The sequence below is a fragment of the Diabrotica virgifera genome, chromosome 1 (assembly GCF_917563875.1).
Source record: "Diabrotica virgifera virgifera chromosome 1, PGI_DIABVI_V3a".
NCBI lineage: Eukaryota > Metazoa > Arthropoda > Insecta > Coleoptera > Chrysomelidae > Diabrotica > Diabrotica virgifera.
The window spans coordinates 179,592,931-179,612,018 of record NC_065443.1 but is presented as its reverse complement, the minus strand read 5'-3'; the positions used below and the strand labels follow the sequence as shown (position 1 = coordinate 179,612,018).

The 19,088-nt window shown below is 33.1% G+C and overlaps 1 protein-coding gene across 2 annotated transcripts in view; it reads left to right on the top strand.

Annotated features, from left to right (window-relative positions):
* Positions 1-17,376, top strand: part of LOC126878913 (phosphatidylinositol 4-kinase type 2-alpha) — a 598,768-nt gene extending 581,392 nt beyond the window's left edge. For both annotated transcript variants that reach the window (XM_050641803.1, XM_050641802.1), the window contains one exon: positions 17,129-17,376. In XM_050641803.1, the coding sequence (XP_050497760.1) occupies positions 17,129-17,210 (82 nt within the window). In that variant the 3' untranslated portion in view covers positions 17,211-17,376. The remainder of the gene's footprint in view (positions 1-17,128) is intronic.
* The last annotated feature ends 1,712 nt before the right edge of the window (positions 17,377-19,088 follow it).

Below are 19,088 nucleotides of genomic sequence, written 5' to 3'. Positions count from 1 at the left end.
GAGAAGGGGTGGCATCAACCTCTAGGGTAAAAGCGCAAGTTGGCACCATGTCACCTTCGTTCCTTGAGATATCCTCTAATCACTCACCAATTTTCATGCAAATCGAAGGAGGTTCAACGAAATCGGAGGTAATAGCTGATATCCACCTTCAGTGACTCCACTAGTAATGCAATGTCAAATGCTATTCCGACTGGGCTAGTTACTAACTGTGGGAATCGAGAATTTAAAGCTGATGTATGGGGATACTGATAGTTTTGTCTATGAAGTATTATGTTATGATGTTTACAGGGATGTCATGATACCAAATCTATCTAAATTCGACACATCGGACTATGCCGGGGATAACCCCTATAACATGCCACAAGTCAATAAAAAAAGTGCTTGGCTTAATGAAAGATGAGGCCAATGGGCGCATCATGACTAGTGTGACCAACTAGCCCGAAAAATTCGGGACATGGCCCGAATTACGAAGTCGTGTCCTGGCGTCCCGGACAAGGCTTCCGGGCCATCCGAATTTTCAACATTTCGGTAAAATTTCATTTTGAAATTTTTAATACATTATTCTTCTAAGAATTAACATCAAATTGAATTGGAGGGACGAAAAAAATTGGACAATTTCTAGACTGTTATACTAATACCATATCCAAAACGCATACATTTTATATCGTCGTATTATAGTTCTACGAAAACTCAAACATCGTGAGTTTTTCTGGTTTCTTTATTTTAATTATCGTCTTCTGAGAAGACGATTTAAAATCATGAATATCAAATAATGATAATTATATTTTAACCGAAGGTTCAATTTACATGGAAATCCAACATTAGTTGATTTTCTAATTTTTCGTTTTTTGAGAACGATTTCCGCATTGGAAGTCGAAACGTCAAAAACTAACAAAAATGTAATTATCATTACAACCCATTCCATCAAAAAAAATTTTGTCAACATAAAAATGTTAAATAATCAAAAAAATGATATTATAATTTTATATTTAAAAAAAATGGCCCGATTTTCATTGAAAAGTACCGGATTTTAGGTAGTTTTTTCAGTCATGTCCCGAATTCGACTAAATTGGAGTTGGTCACACTAATCATGACTCATTTTGTAGGACTTAGATCGAAAATGTACTCATTCAAACTACAATATACAGACGAGGAGCAAAAGGCGTTGTGGCAAAAATACAAAAATACCATGGATGATGCTGCTATTGAAAAAAATGTAAATAACTTGGGTGTTATGAAAAAATCTTAAGTGGTTAAGTATTCGATAGTGAAAAATGCCATTACGTTTGAGGATTACGTGGAGTGTCTAAATGAATGTACCACAAAAAGCGTTACACAATCAACATTTCGTTCCTATGCACATAACATGTTTACAATCTCGCAAGAAAAATAGCATTAAGTCCACATGACGATAAACGATGTTTGCAAAATACCCCAGGCTGTGGGTGAAAAATAGGTCGATTTCAGGATATAATTCAGGAATTTTTGAAACCTATCAGGTGTTGTAAAGGACGATGCCAGGAATAACTTCTATTAAAATGTAACCAAAAATATTGTGCGCTTTTTTTTATTGCGATTTTCATTTGTTAAATTTGCAATTTTTAATGATTTTTAGTTTTGCAGCTTAGGATATTGACTTTATAGAAAAACTTTTTAATAGAAAGTTGTAGTAAATTAAAAAACCTACAATTTGAGGTACGGTAAGTTTAATTTGGTTAATTGGTTATTGCAAAACAGCCTGCGAAAGGTCCAAAATGGCCGTTTTTTACAATTGCATTATTTATTGTACAAATAATTTTTTTTTATTTTTTAAACCTTTAAAATGAAGATCTTTCAATTCCAAACATAAAAAAATTGTAAAGCCAGATTAACGAATTTGTTGCTTAGATATTATAAATTGTTTATCCCAAGAGGTCAAATGTCGAAGGCTATAACTTTTTGAAAAAAAATCGTAGAGAGTTGGTGAAACATCTAATCTCCTTTTAAAGAGTTATATTTTCATATTCTGATATAAATAAATGCGTAAAACATTTTTAAACCTCTAATTTTTGGGTTTGAAAATAAGGGGCCAAATTTCGTTATAAACATTTAGAGCTGAAGCGGCCCTGTACATCCTATGAGTTTTTAACTTACAGATTATTGTTGCTGAAGATGAAACAAAGATTTATAAAAAAATAAAAAATTTCTACGACCAACTGAAGCCGAGATAATTTTTGGGTTTGAAAATAAGGGGGCAAATTTCGTTAGAAACATTTAGAGGTGAAGCGGCCCTGTATATCCTATGAGTTTCTAACATACAGATTATTGTTGCTAAAGACGAAACAAAGATTTATAAAAAAAAATAAGATTTTCTACAACCAACTGAAGCCGAGATAATTGTTTTTTTTTCTTAAATCATAATGCCTTTATTTATAACAATTAAGAAATTATTTTACAGTCATTGACTAAAGAAAGACTTATATTATCGTAAAATAAAAATTATTATAAAATATAATTACATTTAATTATTAAAAATTATTTTTTAAATCGGTGCTTTTGCAAGCGGCCGAATTTTGCAAATCGCCCGGCTCGCTTCAAATCCGCGCGGTCGGAAAATTTTTACGTAACTTGTATTAAATTTTGACAGAAAACAATTTAATAATATTACCATTATAATATACCATTATATTTACCACTGTATTTGTTTTTCTTGATAAACTTTTATATGTGAAATTTCATTTCTGAAGAAATAATATTACAAAAATGATACATATATATATATATATATATATATATATATATATATATATATATATATATATATATATATATGAAATATATAACTATATTTTTAATTTTTTCATTGTTATATAAATATAATAATAATAATGGTACTTCTTACTATAATATACAATATAAAACTTTTTCTTCTTGTAGTGACTATTCTTTTTGGATTTCACATATAAAAGTTTATCAAGAAAAACAAATACAGTGGTAAATAGACTGTATATTATAATGGTAATATTAAATTGTTTTCTGTCAAAATTTAATACAAGTTACGTAAAAATTTTCCGAGCGCGCGGATTTGAAGCGAGCCGGGCGATTTGCAAAATTCGGCCGCTTGCAAAAGCACCGATTTAAAAAATAATTTTTAATAATTAAATGTAATTATATTTTATAATAATTTTTATTTTAAGATAATATAAGTCTTTCTTTAGTCAATGACTGTAAAATAATTTCTTAATTGTTATAAATAAAGGCATTATGATTTAAGAAAAAAAAAACAATTATCTCGGCTTCAGTTGGTTGTAGAAAATTTCATTTTTTTTTATAAATCTTCGTTTCGTCTTTAGCAACAATAATCTGTAAGTTAGAAACTCATAGGATATACAGGGCCGCTTCACCTCTAAATGTTTAATAACGAAATTTGCCCCCTTATTTTCAAACCCAAAAATTATCTCGGCTTCAGTTGGTCGTAGAAATTTTTTATTTTTTTATAAATCTTTGTTTTATCTTCAGCAACAATAATATGTAACTTAAAAACTCATAGGATGTACAGGGCCGCTTCAGCTCTAAATGTTTATACGAAATTTGCCCCCTTATTTTCAAATCCAAAAATTAGAGCTTTAAAAATGTTTAACGCATTTATTTACATCAGAATATGAAAATATAACTCTTTAGAAGGAGATGGGATGTTTCACCAACTTTTTACGATTTTTTTTCAAAAAGTTATAGCCTTCGACATTTGACCTCTTGGGATAAATAATTTATAATATCTAAGCAACAAATTCGTTAATCTGGCTTTACAATTTTTTGTTATGTTTGGAATTAAAAGATCTTCATTTTAAAGCTTTAAAAAATAAAAAAAATTATTTGTACAATAAATAATGCAATTGTAAAAAACGGCCATTTTCGACCTTTCGCAGGCTGTTTTGCAATAACCAATTAACGAAATTAAACTTACCATAGCTCAAATTGTAGGTTTTTTAATTTACTACAACTTTCTATTAAAAGTTTTTCTCTAAAATCAATATCCTAAGCTACAAAATTAAAAATCAATAAAAATTGCAAATTTAACTAATGAAAATCGCAATTAAAAAAAAGCGCACAATATTTTTGGTTACATTTTAGTAGAAGTTATTCCTGGCATCGTCCTTTATAACACCTGATAGGTTTCAAAAATTTCTGAATTATATCACGTTTTTCACCCACAGCCTGGGGTAAAAAGACTCATATGATACTTGTTTTTAATAATACCATTTATTGTTACATACATTCTGTTAACTCATTTACAAGTCTTTTTTATAATAAAATACATATTCTTTAATGCTAATCACTAAAATAGTGCAATATGCGTTAAATAGAATAGAATAGAATAGAAATATGCTTTATTGACATTGAAAATTTTCACAATTTTATGGACAAAGCTTACGTACAGTCAAAAGAAAAATAATATCAATAACAAATAACAACTACAATTTACTAAAAGTAGATAAATCGTCAATATACAGTATATAAGCTATAAAAGCAAAGACAAAAACAATTTATTGCAAAATTTATATAAATTGCAAATTGAACATACATACAACAAATAAAATACATTAAGGAATTGACAAGTTTAAGCTACTGCGTATGAAACCCAATTTTCTTAGTTATCCATTAAGAAATTCTTCTATTGAATAATATGGTCTTTTAGATAGATAGGTTTTTGTCATTTTACGGAACTTTGGGAAAGATGTTGCAGATTTAAGTTGTAACGGGAGATGGTTGTAAAGTTTTTTTGCGGAATATAAAATAGATTTCTTTACTTACTCAGTGGATGGGATCGGTAAATAAATATCAAAGATTTAATTTCTGGAGGAGTAAAGATGATTGGGCCTTTCTGGAAAGACATGAAGAATGTGTTTACGAATTAAACAAACCGTTTCTAGAATATATAAAGATGAAAGTGTTAAAATTCCGTGATCTCTGAAGTAACTTCTGCAATGTGTAGATCTTCTGAGGCCAAACAGATATCTTATTGCTCTTTTTTGCAATTTAAAAATAACATCAAATTGAGCAGCTGTACTAGAACCCCAAAAAGGAAGACCATATCGAAGATGAGGCTCGAACAACGAAAAATATGTTATTTTAGGAGATGCTAAATTGAGTTCGCTTGAGACAGATTTTATTGCATAGCAAGCTGAGGCGAGTTTCTTACTTAACGAATCGATATGAAGGGACGATTTGAGGTTGCTGTCTAAAAAAATACCAAGAAATTTTACAGAATCAACGGTACTGATCTGGCTGTTATTAAGAGACAAAGGTTGAAGAGCTCCTTTATAGGATAATGCTACTGTTTTATCTCTACGTTAAAAGAGAGTAAATTAGAGTCAGACCAGGTCTTTATCGTCAGTAGATCCGAAGTTATAGTTTCATGAAGAGATGCAATAGTCGAGTTGCTCCAAGTGATACTGGTATCATCAGCAAAAAGAAAAATTTTCTCATTGATTTTTTAATTATTAGTGATGTCAACAGCGCACATCGTCATAGGGTAGACTTCGTTCTTTAAGCTAATCCCTAACACAAGCGACAAAAGCGGCAAGAGTAAGTGGTTGCCTCCGAGAAACCATATGGAGAAACAAATATCTGACCATGGAAAGCAAAATAAAAGTATACAAGACAACAGTAAGACCTATCCTAACATATGCAGCGGAGACAAGGACCGATACAAGAAAGACGAAACAACAAATCAACAATATCGAAATGAAAGTATTAAGATCAATAGCGGGCATATCATTAAGAGACAGACAAAGCAACAAAAGTATACGAGAACGTTGCAAAATTCAAAATATTAACAGGTGGATAAAAACAAGAAAGAAAAACTGGAACGAACATGTAAATCGAATGGAACCAGATAGATTAGCGAACATCTGTAAAAACAACAAGCCGTATAGCAGAAGACCCGTTGGAAGGCCGCCAAAAAGGTGGAAAGACAATGTACAGTCAACAACAACTGAAACAGAATAAGAGGCAGACAAACAGGAGTAATCCTAGTCGCACGAAGAAGAAGAAGAAGATTTTTTAATTATTAGTGATGTCAAAAGCGCACATCGTCATAGGGTAGACTTCGTTCTTTAAGCTAATCCCTACTTACTGTGAAAATATCAAGTAAATCGATGTAGTAAGATGGAATTAGGAGCCAAATACCCTCATTGACTGCCCTATTTCAACTATACCGAATTTTATCCCAGCTAAATACATTCCCAACAGAAGCGACCTCTACTCGATTTCTTAGCTTTCAAGAATCGTGCATTGTCCGTCATCGATTGTTCAAAACAAGAAGAAAGCATGAAAGTATCCGCTGTTGATGTAAAACTCGATATTGAAGCACATAATGGTTTTCCCGAAAATACCAAGGCCTATTGCATTATAATTCACGACTGCGTAATGGAGTACTTCCCTCTTACCGAAATTGTAAAAAGTCTAAATTAGACGCATAAAGTGTCAGTAGTACACGAGCAGTCATCATGAGAGTAGCATTCGTAGATATTCAGGGATTAGATGTGGACGGGTGGTTTGTTCCCAAAGAACTTACCATAGAAATAGGTTTTAAACAAAGCCATTACATCTTTTTATCTCCGAAACCATTCAATGCGCTAAGTGATGTGGATAAGAAGACTGCATCATACGTGGAGAAAAAACTGCTTGGTATTCGATATTCTGATGGAGAAGTAGAATTGTCCAAAATAAATGACATACTAGAAGCCAAGCTGTTGTATGCATCCGATTACATCTACGTTCGAGCATTTTTAAGCAAGAAATGTCACATTTTTGGAGTTTTTCCCCTTATTATTGATGTTTGTAAGTTTGATGGCACGCCTCATGCTACTGGAAACGTTAGTCCTGCTACAAACCCCTGTCACGGCGTTGGACTATTTTCATGTACCGAAAGAAATGTGGATCATGTACGTCACTGGTTTTCTTCTACAATACTGCCTATGTAATTTTTTATGTATTAATAAATATGTTAGAGATTTTTTTGTTTTTTATTTAAACACCTTATTTACTGATCAAGTCTTATAGTGTAGGAAACAAAGGTTGAACCTTGCAAAATCGACACAAGTCCGGTTTTATTTTTTTTCTGGTATATCAAGGGTTGCTTATTATAAGACTAACTTTTTCTGAAAAAATTTCGCCCCGGAACCCCCCCTTTTCACTCCTTTGAAGGGGGTAATTTGTGGTTTTTGCGGAGCGTAGCCCTTCCTGTACCATTTACAATAAAAAATTTTTATAGAAATATGAAGAGGACTATATTTTCTACGATTTATTTCCCAACAACATCTGTCTATCATCCACCGTTTAGCGGGGGTGGCGCCCCAAAGTTGACAAGTTTTTAAAAAAGAAGTTTTTAAAAAATATATATTTTTCCCTAACTGTAACGGAAATTAAGAAGAAATCCTACGGCAGTTATTCACAAATAATTGATTGATTTTTTGGTATATAGTCCTGTCGCCAGGGGGGGTACAACGGCCTCGTTAATTCAGATGGACTTACTCAAGTTTTTTTTATGTATTTTGACCCGTAGAACACGAATTTTTTGGGTAACAGTTGATCCGGATGTCGATAAGATTGTTATAGACCAAGAACTTGAGGAATCAAATAACAGCGATTTTTGGCAAAACAAAACAATATTTTGTATTTTTTGGGCCATTTTAAGTAAAAAATATTTCTACAAGTTTTTTCGTAGGATGCACAGTTTTCGAGATAAACGCGGTTGAACTTTAAAAAAATCGAAAAATTGCAATTTTTGAACCCGAATAACTTTTGATTAAAAAATAAAATAGCAAGTCTGCTTACCGCATTTGAAAGTTTAAGTCAAATTATATCGGTTTTGATTATTTGCATTGGTAAAAATTTATTTTTTTATTGTTTAACAAAGCTATAAACACGTAGGGTTTCCCGTGCTTTTACATGCGTTTTAACGCATGTAACGTAGAAATAGTCTTGATTGCACTAGTACCTATTCTACCTACTCGTTCGATTTTAAATGAGAAATCATAGAAACATCACTCACGCACTAGTTGTTTGTAGCTTTGTTTAGCAATAACACAATAAATTTTTAGCAATGCAAATAATCAAAACCGACATAATTTGACTTGAACTTTCAAAGGCGCTAAGCAGAATTGCTATTTTATTTTTTAATCAAAAGTTATTCGGGTTTAAAAATTGCAGTTTTTCGATTTTTTGAAAGTTCAACCGCGTGTATCTCGAAAACTGTGCATCCTACTAAAAAACTTGTAGAAATATTTTTTGCTTAAAATGACCCAAAAAATACAAAATATTGTTTTGTTTTGCCAAAAATCGCTGTTATTTGATTCCTCAAGTTCTTGGTCTATAACAATCTTATCGACATCCGGATCAACTGTTACCCAAAAAATTCGTGTTCTACGGGTCAAAATACATAAAAAAAATTTGGGTAAGTCCATCTGAATTAACGAGGCCGTTGTACCCCCCCTGGCGACAGGACTAATAGGTTTCACTTAAGCGTAATTGTCCTTTTTTTAATTACAGGGTGTTACATTTTAAAAAACCCCTTTTTATACCATCTGAACCGTTTATGCTAGAGTAAAAAGACTTTCAGCGATTACCGATGTACTGGTGCTATTTACAAATTTGTATAATGCACCCCCATTTTTCCCCGGAACCACCCCAAAAAAAGAAAAATTAATAAATAAAGTGATTTTCTTGGAATCCTTCACACACAATGCTCTTTATTAATATGCTTCATACATAATTTTGTGCACGTTATTATTACCCATGCATGGACACCAAAAGCGATTTCCTAGTGCAACCCCTGTAGCCAAAAAAAAATAAATAAAATGGGGGTTGAAATTTTTTTTTGTTTTTTGCTTTTTGATCCATATGGGCATATACTTCATCAATAGGGCTTTTCAAAAATATATATGGTTATTGCAACATTCATGCGGAAACCACCCCTATCCTTGAAAATATACTGCAGATACTACCCCTATCCCTTGGCGAGCATGTTTTTACGGTTTTCTCATTACCTATGCATTCTTTTTAAACAAAACTTATACAAGGTTAAAGACCACTATTTACTCTAAAAATTAGGTCCTATTAATTTTTTTCGTATAAGCAACCGTTACGGCACAGTGGCGCCGTAAACCTCATATATGCTTTGGCGGGCTCCAGTTTTTTTTTTTTTTTTTTCGTCATCTGTTCGTTTTATTGGTAAAGTACTTATGTAAAATAAAACAACACAGTGTAACCTACAAATTATGACTTATGCACATTTTACAATCTTTGCGCCCCAAAGCTACAGTGGTGGCCCAAATTCAATTTTTGCATATTTTCGCCACCTACACGCATTTTATTGCATTAATGCTACCTTAATAGCACAATATTTACCCTTAGGTGGTCGCTAAGCAGTGGTGGATCCAGGGAGAGGTGATGGGGTGATCACCTCCCCCCTCTCAAACCAAGTGATATTATGTTCAAAGATTATAAAAATATTCTTTTATTTTTATAGAAATTTAGCCAATTGGCACCCCCCTCTTAACGATGCTGGATCCTCCACTGTCGGTAAAGTATAAAAAGTACGCCATTCTTATTAAAATAATAATATAATATAAGTATTTCTATAAAAATAAATGAATATTTTTATAATCTTTGAATATAATATCACTTGGTTTGAGAGGGGGGGAGGTGATCACCCCCATCACCCCTCCCTGGATCCGCCACTGCTTAGCGACCACTTAAGGGTAAATATTGTGCTATTAAGGTAGCATTAATGCAATAAAATGCGTGTAGGTGGCGAAAATATGCAAAAATTGATTTTGGGCTACCACTGTGGCTTTGGGGCGCAAATATTGTAAAATGTGCATAGGTCATAATTTGTAGGTTACACTGTGTTGTTTTATTTTACATAAGTGCTTTATCAATAAAACGAACAGATGACGAATAAAAAACAAAAACGAGCCCGCCAAATCATATATGAGGTTTACGGCGCCACTGTGCCGTAACGGTTGCTTATACGAAAAAAATGAATAGGACCTAATTTTTACAGTAAATAGTGGTCTTTAACCTTGTATAATTTTTGTTTAAAAAGAATGCATAGGTAATGAGAAAATCGTAAAAACATCTTTGCCAAGGGATAGGGGTAGTTTCTGCAGTATATTTTCAAGGATAGGGGTGGTTTCCGCAGGGATGTTGCAATAACCATATATATTTTTGAAAAGCACTATTGATGAAGCATATGCCCATACGGATCAAAAAGCAAAAAACAAAAAAAAAATTCAACCCCCATTTTATTTTTTTTTGGCTACAGGGGCTGCACTAGGAAATCGCTTTTGGTGTCCATGCATGGGTAATAATAACGTGCACAAAATGATATATGAAGCATATTAATAAAGGGCATTGTGTGTGAAGGATTCCAAGAAAATCACTTTATTTATTAATTCTTCTTTTTTTTGAGGAGGTTCCGGGGAAAATATGGGGGTTCATTATACAAATTTGTAAATAGCACCAGTACATGGGTAATCGCTGAAAGTCTTTTTACTCTAGCATAAACGGTTCAGATGGTATAAAAAGAGGTTTTTTAAAATGTAACACCCTGTAATTAAAAATAGGGCAATTACCCTTAAGTGAAACCTATACCAAAAAATCAGTCACTTATTTGTGAATAATTGCCGCAGGATTTCTTCTTAATTTCCGTTAGAGTTAGGGAAAAATATATTTTTTTTAAAACATCTTTTTTAAAAACTTATCAACATTGGGGCGCCGCCCCATCCCCGCTAAACGGTGGATGATAGACATATGCTGTCGGGAAATAAATCGTAGAAAATATAGTCCTCTTCATATTTCAATAAAAAAATTTTTTTGTAAAGGGTACAGGAAGGGCTACGTTCCGCAAAAACCACAAATTACCCCCTTTAAAGGGGTGAAAAGGGGGGTTCCGGGGCGCAATTTTTTCAGAAAAAGTTAGTCTTATAATAAGCACCCCTTGATATAACGAAAAAAAAAAAAAATAAAACCAGACTTGTGTCCATTTTGCTCTGTTTCCTACACTATTATATTACATGAAGATTCAACTTTTCGCTTTACAATTTCAAAAATAATTTTCAGAATTAAGATAAATACAGATGCTAATATTACACAAGACATTGCAAATACATTGTCTATTTCTCTTTTCTCATAATCGCTGGTGTTGTTGCTGGCACCCATGGTGTAGGCTGAATATGTCTCAATGGATATGTAGCTTGTGGGAGTTTTCGAAAGGCGTAAAAGCCTTGCTGGTGCTGCTGTTGTTACTGCTGCTGTCGATTCAACTCTTCAGGCTTTCACGTTTTGTCTTCAATATGCAGACTGTTCAATTGTCTATTAATTTGTTTTACATCCTCATAAGATTTAATATCTATTTAACTGATAAAGTTAATTTGAAATTCCATTACCCTATGTATGTACTCGATAGGATTCATACTAATACTGATCATGTTCTGTGTGAAATGTCTCATAAATGTCAACTTTGGAGTACACGTCCCTCGTCGACTGTCACGTCATATTTCACGTCAAATGTCACGTAATGCGTCGAATGTCACATCCTGCGGCGAATGTCATGTCATTTACTGCTATTTAATGCATAAACTGCGAACTGTGACAAACGAATGTGCTCCTCGGTCAGCTTGGTCAGCTCAAGTTGCGTCAGCCTAATGCGCCTACGGTACCATCGACTGATCCGTTTCAAAGATAAGCAATTCGTGGTATTCTCGATTACTGAATAACAACCAACAAATACCGTTATCTATTGCGGTTGAACATGTAACACTTTTATATTCTTTTTTCAAATAATTCAGACCAAACGATAAAGAATTTCCTGCAAAAATAATATTGCGGTCAAGCATCCGCCTTATCAATTTATAAAACTTGAGAATGTTCTTTCAATTTTACAAAACATGTATCACCTGTGGTTTTCCGTTATCGGTTTTTATTGAACCAAAACACATTATTTACACCTTTCTTATCAGAGGCTTTATCCTGTAATGCTAACACACATTATTCGACTATATTTAATTTACAATATTTTTGTAAATACTTTTAAGTTTTCGATTTATATATTTATATGAATACGAGTATTAAGAGTCAATTGTCACTGCCACCATCTTTGTTTTTCGTCTCATCGTACTCGTTACCCCCTCCCCTATCCAACGAGCTCTCGTACGTCACGATTCGCTATGCCGTTTTGACACTACAAGCTTCATGTCCTTTTGGCAATCAAGCCATGTTTTTTTCTGTGTCTACGTATTCGTTGGGTCCTCTGGATTCGTTGGGTCCGTTGGACTCTTTCCAACGGACCGCCGTACGTCACGATTCGCTATGCCGTTTATTCACTATGTGCTTGACGTCACCACGATGAGACAGAACCGGCATGCCGATTCTGGATCATCGTGGGCGGGAGTCGGCATGCCGATTCTGGATCATCGTGAGCGGGAGTCGGTATGCCGATTCTGGATCATGAAGTGGCCTGGAGTTGGTCACCGATTCTGGACCACGAAGTGGTTGGGAGTCGGTATACCGATTCTGGACCACGATGTTGCGCCTCCACCACGAAGTGGTCGGGAACCTGTGTTATTTATCTACTCAAGTATATTATTGAACATGTTCGAATTCTCTTTACGATTTTTTAACTACAATTTTAATTTTAATTAATTTTTAATTTATTTATTTACGGCATCCATTTACAAGTTTTACACACAACAAGACTTTTACAAGTTACACCTCAACAATAATAAATTATTAAAATAATAAACACATCAGAATAATACAAACAAACATATTGTAAGAACAATACAGAACTACAACAAACTTATTGTAAGATACCCCTTAGTTGTTTTTTGAACAAACCAATTTTGGAGTCAAAAATATCCATTTGTCTAGGGAGTCTTGGCAGGCTATTAGCACTCCGAACCAATCGTGTAGTCGGTTCATTTATACCAAAATTAGTGTGGTGAAATGGCACTGAAAAGATTTCTGATTGTCTGTTGCTTCTACTAGGAACTTTAAGACTAAAAAGTGATATCAATTGAGGACAATCTATGAAAGCATTAATAACTTTGTGTAGGAAGCATAAATCTAACAATGTCCTCCTTGACTCAAGTGTTGGTAAATTTAGACTATCTCTTACCCACTGATAGTCATATTCCTCTCTCCTGTATCCACTCTTATAAGCTGCTACCCTCAAAAATTTATTTTGGACTCTTTCAATATGTTCAATGTAACAGTTGTATGATGGGGACCATACAACTGATCCAAACTCTAGAATAGGCCTAACGAGACCACAATAAAGTTTTCTAAATGTGAACAAAGACAGGTCTACAGATGTGCGTTGGATAAATCCCAGTACTTTCATCGCCCTGTTTGTTACTTGATTGATGTGGCATGAGAATGACAGTTTGGTGTCTAACCAGATTCCCAAATCTGATACTTCATTTTTAGAGGCTAATGGCAAGTTATTAATATAATAAACGAATGTAATTGGAGTTCTTTTCCTCGAGAACGTCATTTTATGACATTTGTTTATATTAAGTGACATTCTGTTTAAATTGCACCAATCATAAAAAGATTTAAGATCTTCCTGTAGTATAACAGCATCATCCCAGGATTGAATTTTTCTAAACAGTTTTACATCGTCAGCAAACATAAGAACACTACAATTTTTAATTTTTTCTACTAAATCAACCAGAAACAAGCAAAACAAAACAGGGCCACAATAAGAGCCTTGCGGCACGCCCGATGGAACTGTTATTTCAATGGAAGTAGCACCTCCTAAGTTAACTGCCTGCGTACGGCCGCTAATAAATTCTGAAATCCACTGAAGAAGGGGATCCACAATACCCAAAGCTCTTAGTTTTTGTAATAGGACCCCATGGTTAACCCGATCAAATGCTTTAGAAAAGTCAGTATAGATCGAGTCAACCTGGAATCCCTCTTCAAAGCTGTTATATATATGATTGACATACAAAACTAGGCTGGCATCTGCTGACCTCCCTTTCATAAAGCCAAATTGTTCAGGATTAAAAATGCCTCTAAAACACCATGTCAGTTTCTTACTAACCAAACAATCAAGCAACTTTGGCAGCTCTGACTGATTACAGACAGCTCGATAGTTTGATATGTCGTTCCTTGCACCTGATTTAAAAATCGGCTTTAAAAAGCTCTTCTTCCAGAGACTGGGAAAGCTACCAGTACCAAGTGATCTGTTAAAAATAAACAAAATTGGTTTTGTAAGTACACATATACATTTTTTCAGAAAATAGGCTGGGATTCCATCCGGCCCTGCACATAATCGGTTTTTACAACTTGCAATAGTATAATAGACCTCAGTTGCTGTAAGTATTATGGAACTCAAACAAATCGAACTTTCAAAACTAAAAAAGGTAAAGTATCTTGTTGGTCATCTGAGTAGACAGATGAGAAATATTCTGCAAACATATTGGCAGAGTCCTTGACATTCAAGCCAACCCTGTCATTATAGACCATTGTAGTTGGTATGTTATACCCATTTCTTTTGCTTTTAATGTAAGACCAAAAATATTTTGGATTATCGGAAATGTTGTTTTGTATCCTATCTAAATACTGTTTCTGACAGTCTGCTCTTAAAATTTCACACTGATTTCTTAAAGCCACGAAACGGTCATAATCATCTTGCCTATTACTAATTTTATATTGTTTGTGGGCCTGTTTTTTACATACAATTAGGTTACGCAGCTCTGAGGAGAACCAAGAGGGAAAGGTAGAGATCTTATATTTCTTAAGTGGAACAAAGTGTTCTATCAATGAGTAAATTACATCATAAAAAATGACCACCATACTATCAACTGTACCACTAAGAAACAGTCCCTCCCAATTTATACTTGCTAAATAATTATTTATTGAAAAGTAGTCACCATTTCTGAAATCATAAAAATATTCCTCATAATTCATAAAATCAAGATTTTCTTCACACACTAGTTCAAAACTGATAGCTGTGTGATTTAAGCTATTCTCAAAAATTTTATCTACTGCCGGAGTGACATTAATAGATTCCAAATTACTAAAAACCAGGTCCAATGAGACTCCGTTGTTGTTCAAAATCTCATTCTTTTGAAAAAAGTTATGGAAACTAAAGCAATTTGCTACAATACTTACAGACTCATTTTCAGTGCCAGTCACTGTCAAGCCCAGCTCATCATTTCCCCATTTAGCTTGTGGTAGGTTGTAATCACCTGCCAACACAAACAAACTATCTGAAAAATTATTATAAACATATTCAACAGATTCACAATGCCTTAAATAAGACTGAGAAGGTGATGGAGAAGGTATATATACACAGCCAATAACAAAGGAGTCAACAAGAGGAACTATGATTTTTTGGACAGAAAGGCTTTTTTTAGCTGCGATTAATACACCCCCTCCACGCGTCTTTAGAGTGTTTATAAACACTCACTTCACGATCACATCTATAAATGTCATACTCTGGAACTCCAACTTCAGCATCAGAATAATCTGAATTCAACCATGTCTCTGCAATCATTACTATATCATAGCAGGAACAACTCAGAGCTTGATGGAAACTCTGTATTTTTGTTCGCATACCACCAGTATTGAGATAGTAAACACATATGTTTGATTTTGATTTCCAGGAGTCGTTTTTAGTTATATCAAGGTCTGATCTCCTCGACCTTGACGAAAATTTTCAAATTGGCGTTTATTACTAATCCAAAACTTTCTTAAAATGATGCCTTTAGGCCAAATATCTGGCCTCGAAAAATCTTCCTTGTCATCTGGATGGATACTTATTTTGAAGGAGATATTTTCACCTTTCACTGGTAAGGCTTCAACCTTAAAATCCCTAATATTCGGGCATTGCTTCTTAACGTGTTGTTCAATAAAGGTGGGTGTAATACCCACTTTTACACGACCAAGATAAAAATATGCTTTATGAGAAGAACTAGCAAAATTTTCATCTCCTTGGAAATTCGCTTTACCCAAAACGAAGTTTTGGTCATTTCTCCGGGCCTTTCTTCTCTGTACCAGGGTAAATTCTTGGTCATTATCAGCAGAATCTTTGTTTTTGTTTACGATTTCTTCTTTTTTTTTTATGTTTGCTTTGGCCTGTGGTTATCCAAGGTTGTCCCAAGGTCTTATGGTCTTTTGACAAGTTGGAATTAGAAGAGGAAGAAATGGTAACGCTGGCTTTCTCTGCCTGGCCAGCTGATTTCGATCCGTCATTGTCCTCTGTCAATGGAGGAGGGGAGGTTGGCGTTGCCACGATAACCCGTCTTTCTGTAGACCTCTGATTCAGTTTCGACGAAGCATCACTCGAAAGTTTCACTTGATTTTGTTTCGAACTATCACTCAAAAGTTTCACCAAGTCCTTGTTGCTTTCAATCACCATTTTAGACGTCATTACAAGCTTTTCTTGAAGATTCTGTTCCATAATCTTCATAACCTCACTAAGTTCACATTTTACAATTTCTTTTATGGCATCTGATAATTGCGGAATGGTTAGTTCAGCATTTTCGAGGTCTCTAATCGGGCCATCAATTTTAGCGCTAGAGAACTGATTTATGCAATCTTTGCACCATATTATAATGGTTCTAATTTTAGCAATTGCACATCTTATTTCTTGAGAGGAAATCTTGCTACACTCTTTACATGATACTTTCTCGCAATTATCACAAGCACATCCAAACAATAGAGTTTTACTCTCTTTAAAATAACAGGTCTGATCACAAAATCCGCACTTTAAATCCTCCATCACTATAAAGAAACAACGGAGCGAATAACTGGCAACGCTGTAGATTATTGGATCCTCAATAAACGCAAATATCGGCGAATTTTACGATTTTCACAGATATTTCACCAAAATTATTAGCACAAAACTATGTTGGCAACAATTAACATTGAGTTAGATATTAATTGTAAGTGTACATGCCTCAAATACACACATTCTTACAGGTGATCTTTACCGCGTGTGCATTCTTTGACACTCGACACTGATTTTTTTTTATTTATTTACAATTACATTTACAATTTATTGTAACGGTTACAATTTATTGTAACGGTTAGAATTTATTGTAACGTTCACTAACTGATTATTATTTTTTAGGTCTCAAAGTCAACATACATCTAGGTTTTTCAATTTTACACAACGCTTCCAAGATAAAAGTCCATTTTTCTCTTGGTGTTAAGTTTTGTTGTTCCGAATAAGTGATCGATTATAAGTGATAACAGTTAAACAGTCTCTACTTTTACTTATTTTGAAGATGGTAAGCTTTTATTTACAGAGACAACTTTTTATATGTTACGTCAAAAAAATATATATGTTTACAATATATGTAATTTTTATTTATATAACTGTAGTATTATTTATTAATTAATTATATTCCTGATATTTTGCACCCAATTGTTCACTACAATCAAATCCTTTTCATTATTAATTAAATTACTTGGTTAGATAATATACATAATGTTCATAGAAGAGTTGGCGCATTTTTAAGGCTATAAACGTTCGTGGACTATAAAGTCTTCGTTATATTTTAATAATGTTTATATTATCAGGTACTATTGTTAGTATAGAATTATTTAAAAAATCGTAATTAGCGGTTAACTCACGGAGTAAAATACAAGTAGTAAAATAAAATTACACTACATATAAATCAAAATGTAAATCTGTAATTTTATATCAAAGCTTAGGTGAGTACAAAAGATATTTTCAAAAAAGTATCCAAAGCATAAAAGGGGATCATTGTTTAAATAATTAAAACGGCACAATTTGGCACAATATTTACTTTTTTTAACTGCTGAGGTAATTCACGTTTTAATGAAGGTCTTTAGAATTTTTTTCTGCAAAGTAGAAGAATAAAGCTTTCACATAAGGCTTACTAGATTAAATTTGACCCTCTATTTATTTACTATATTATATAAAACTTAAAAAACAAATTTGCAAAAAAAAATATTATTTGCGTTTTAAATAAGCACTATAAAATATTTTATTTTAGAGAAGTTGCGCTATATTACCAGTATAAAGCAAAAAAAATTGGTCGAAAAATATTTAATAATTTATGAGATATTGAATTTGTTTATTAAATGTTACTATATTTTCAATTGCAAAAAACGCAGATGTTGCCAAAAGAATATATACCTGCATAAGGTCTCATTTATTATATTTTTATGTATATTTTAGATAAAATCGATAAATTCAAATTTCAATTAACTCCCCTCTAAAACGGCATTTGAAAATTGTTCTAATTTGTTTATAAATTGTTTTTTTTTTTTAATAACATCGCGGGGATTAAACATTTTGAAATGCCGTTTCGATAATCGGGTTCCTGGAAAATTTTCACTAATTAACAAATTTTTTTGTCGTTTTTTTTTTCTTCTTTTTTTTTTCTTGGAGTTATATGACAACAAGGCTCATTCGCCGATACGCCATTTTACAAAATTTTCCCAAACTTAATATTCCCTATCCTACTTATCTTACTTAATTTATTTAATGATTGACCTCTGGTCAGTGCGGAGACTACGTTAGGAAAAACATAGTTTTGCTTATACAGACCGAGTTTTATGTAAGGAAAGTCTCAATTATCTCAGAACCGGCTTGAACGATTTTTATAGATTTTGGCGGGTAAGAGTCTTCTAATGCGACCGATATTATAGTGGTTGTCAAAAAGCCCTTAAAAAATACTGATTATTTTTCATGTAATATTCCCTATACCTGTAATTTCGGAGTTATTGCTACATTTATTAAAAAAAAATAAAACAAATTATAAAAATCAGTTTTTTCTGCCCGGGCAGGCATAAAAATTTTTAAATAGTATTATTTTAGCTTCTTTGGATCATTTGAACCAAAAAAGTATTTTTGTGATTTTTATCTTAAGTTGATTGAGTTGTAAAAAATTTAAAACTAACAAAAAACGAAAAATGGCGTTTTTAAGGCTAAAAAAGACAAGTAAAAATACAATTTTTGTAATTACGAAAAGCCTAAAGTCAAGTTCAAACCTTCTTTTATCAGCTCACCTTAAAAATTTTTGGCATGTTTTATTGGCAAATTACTTATCGGAAGCTGA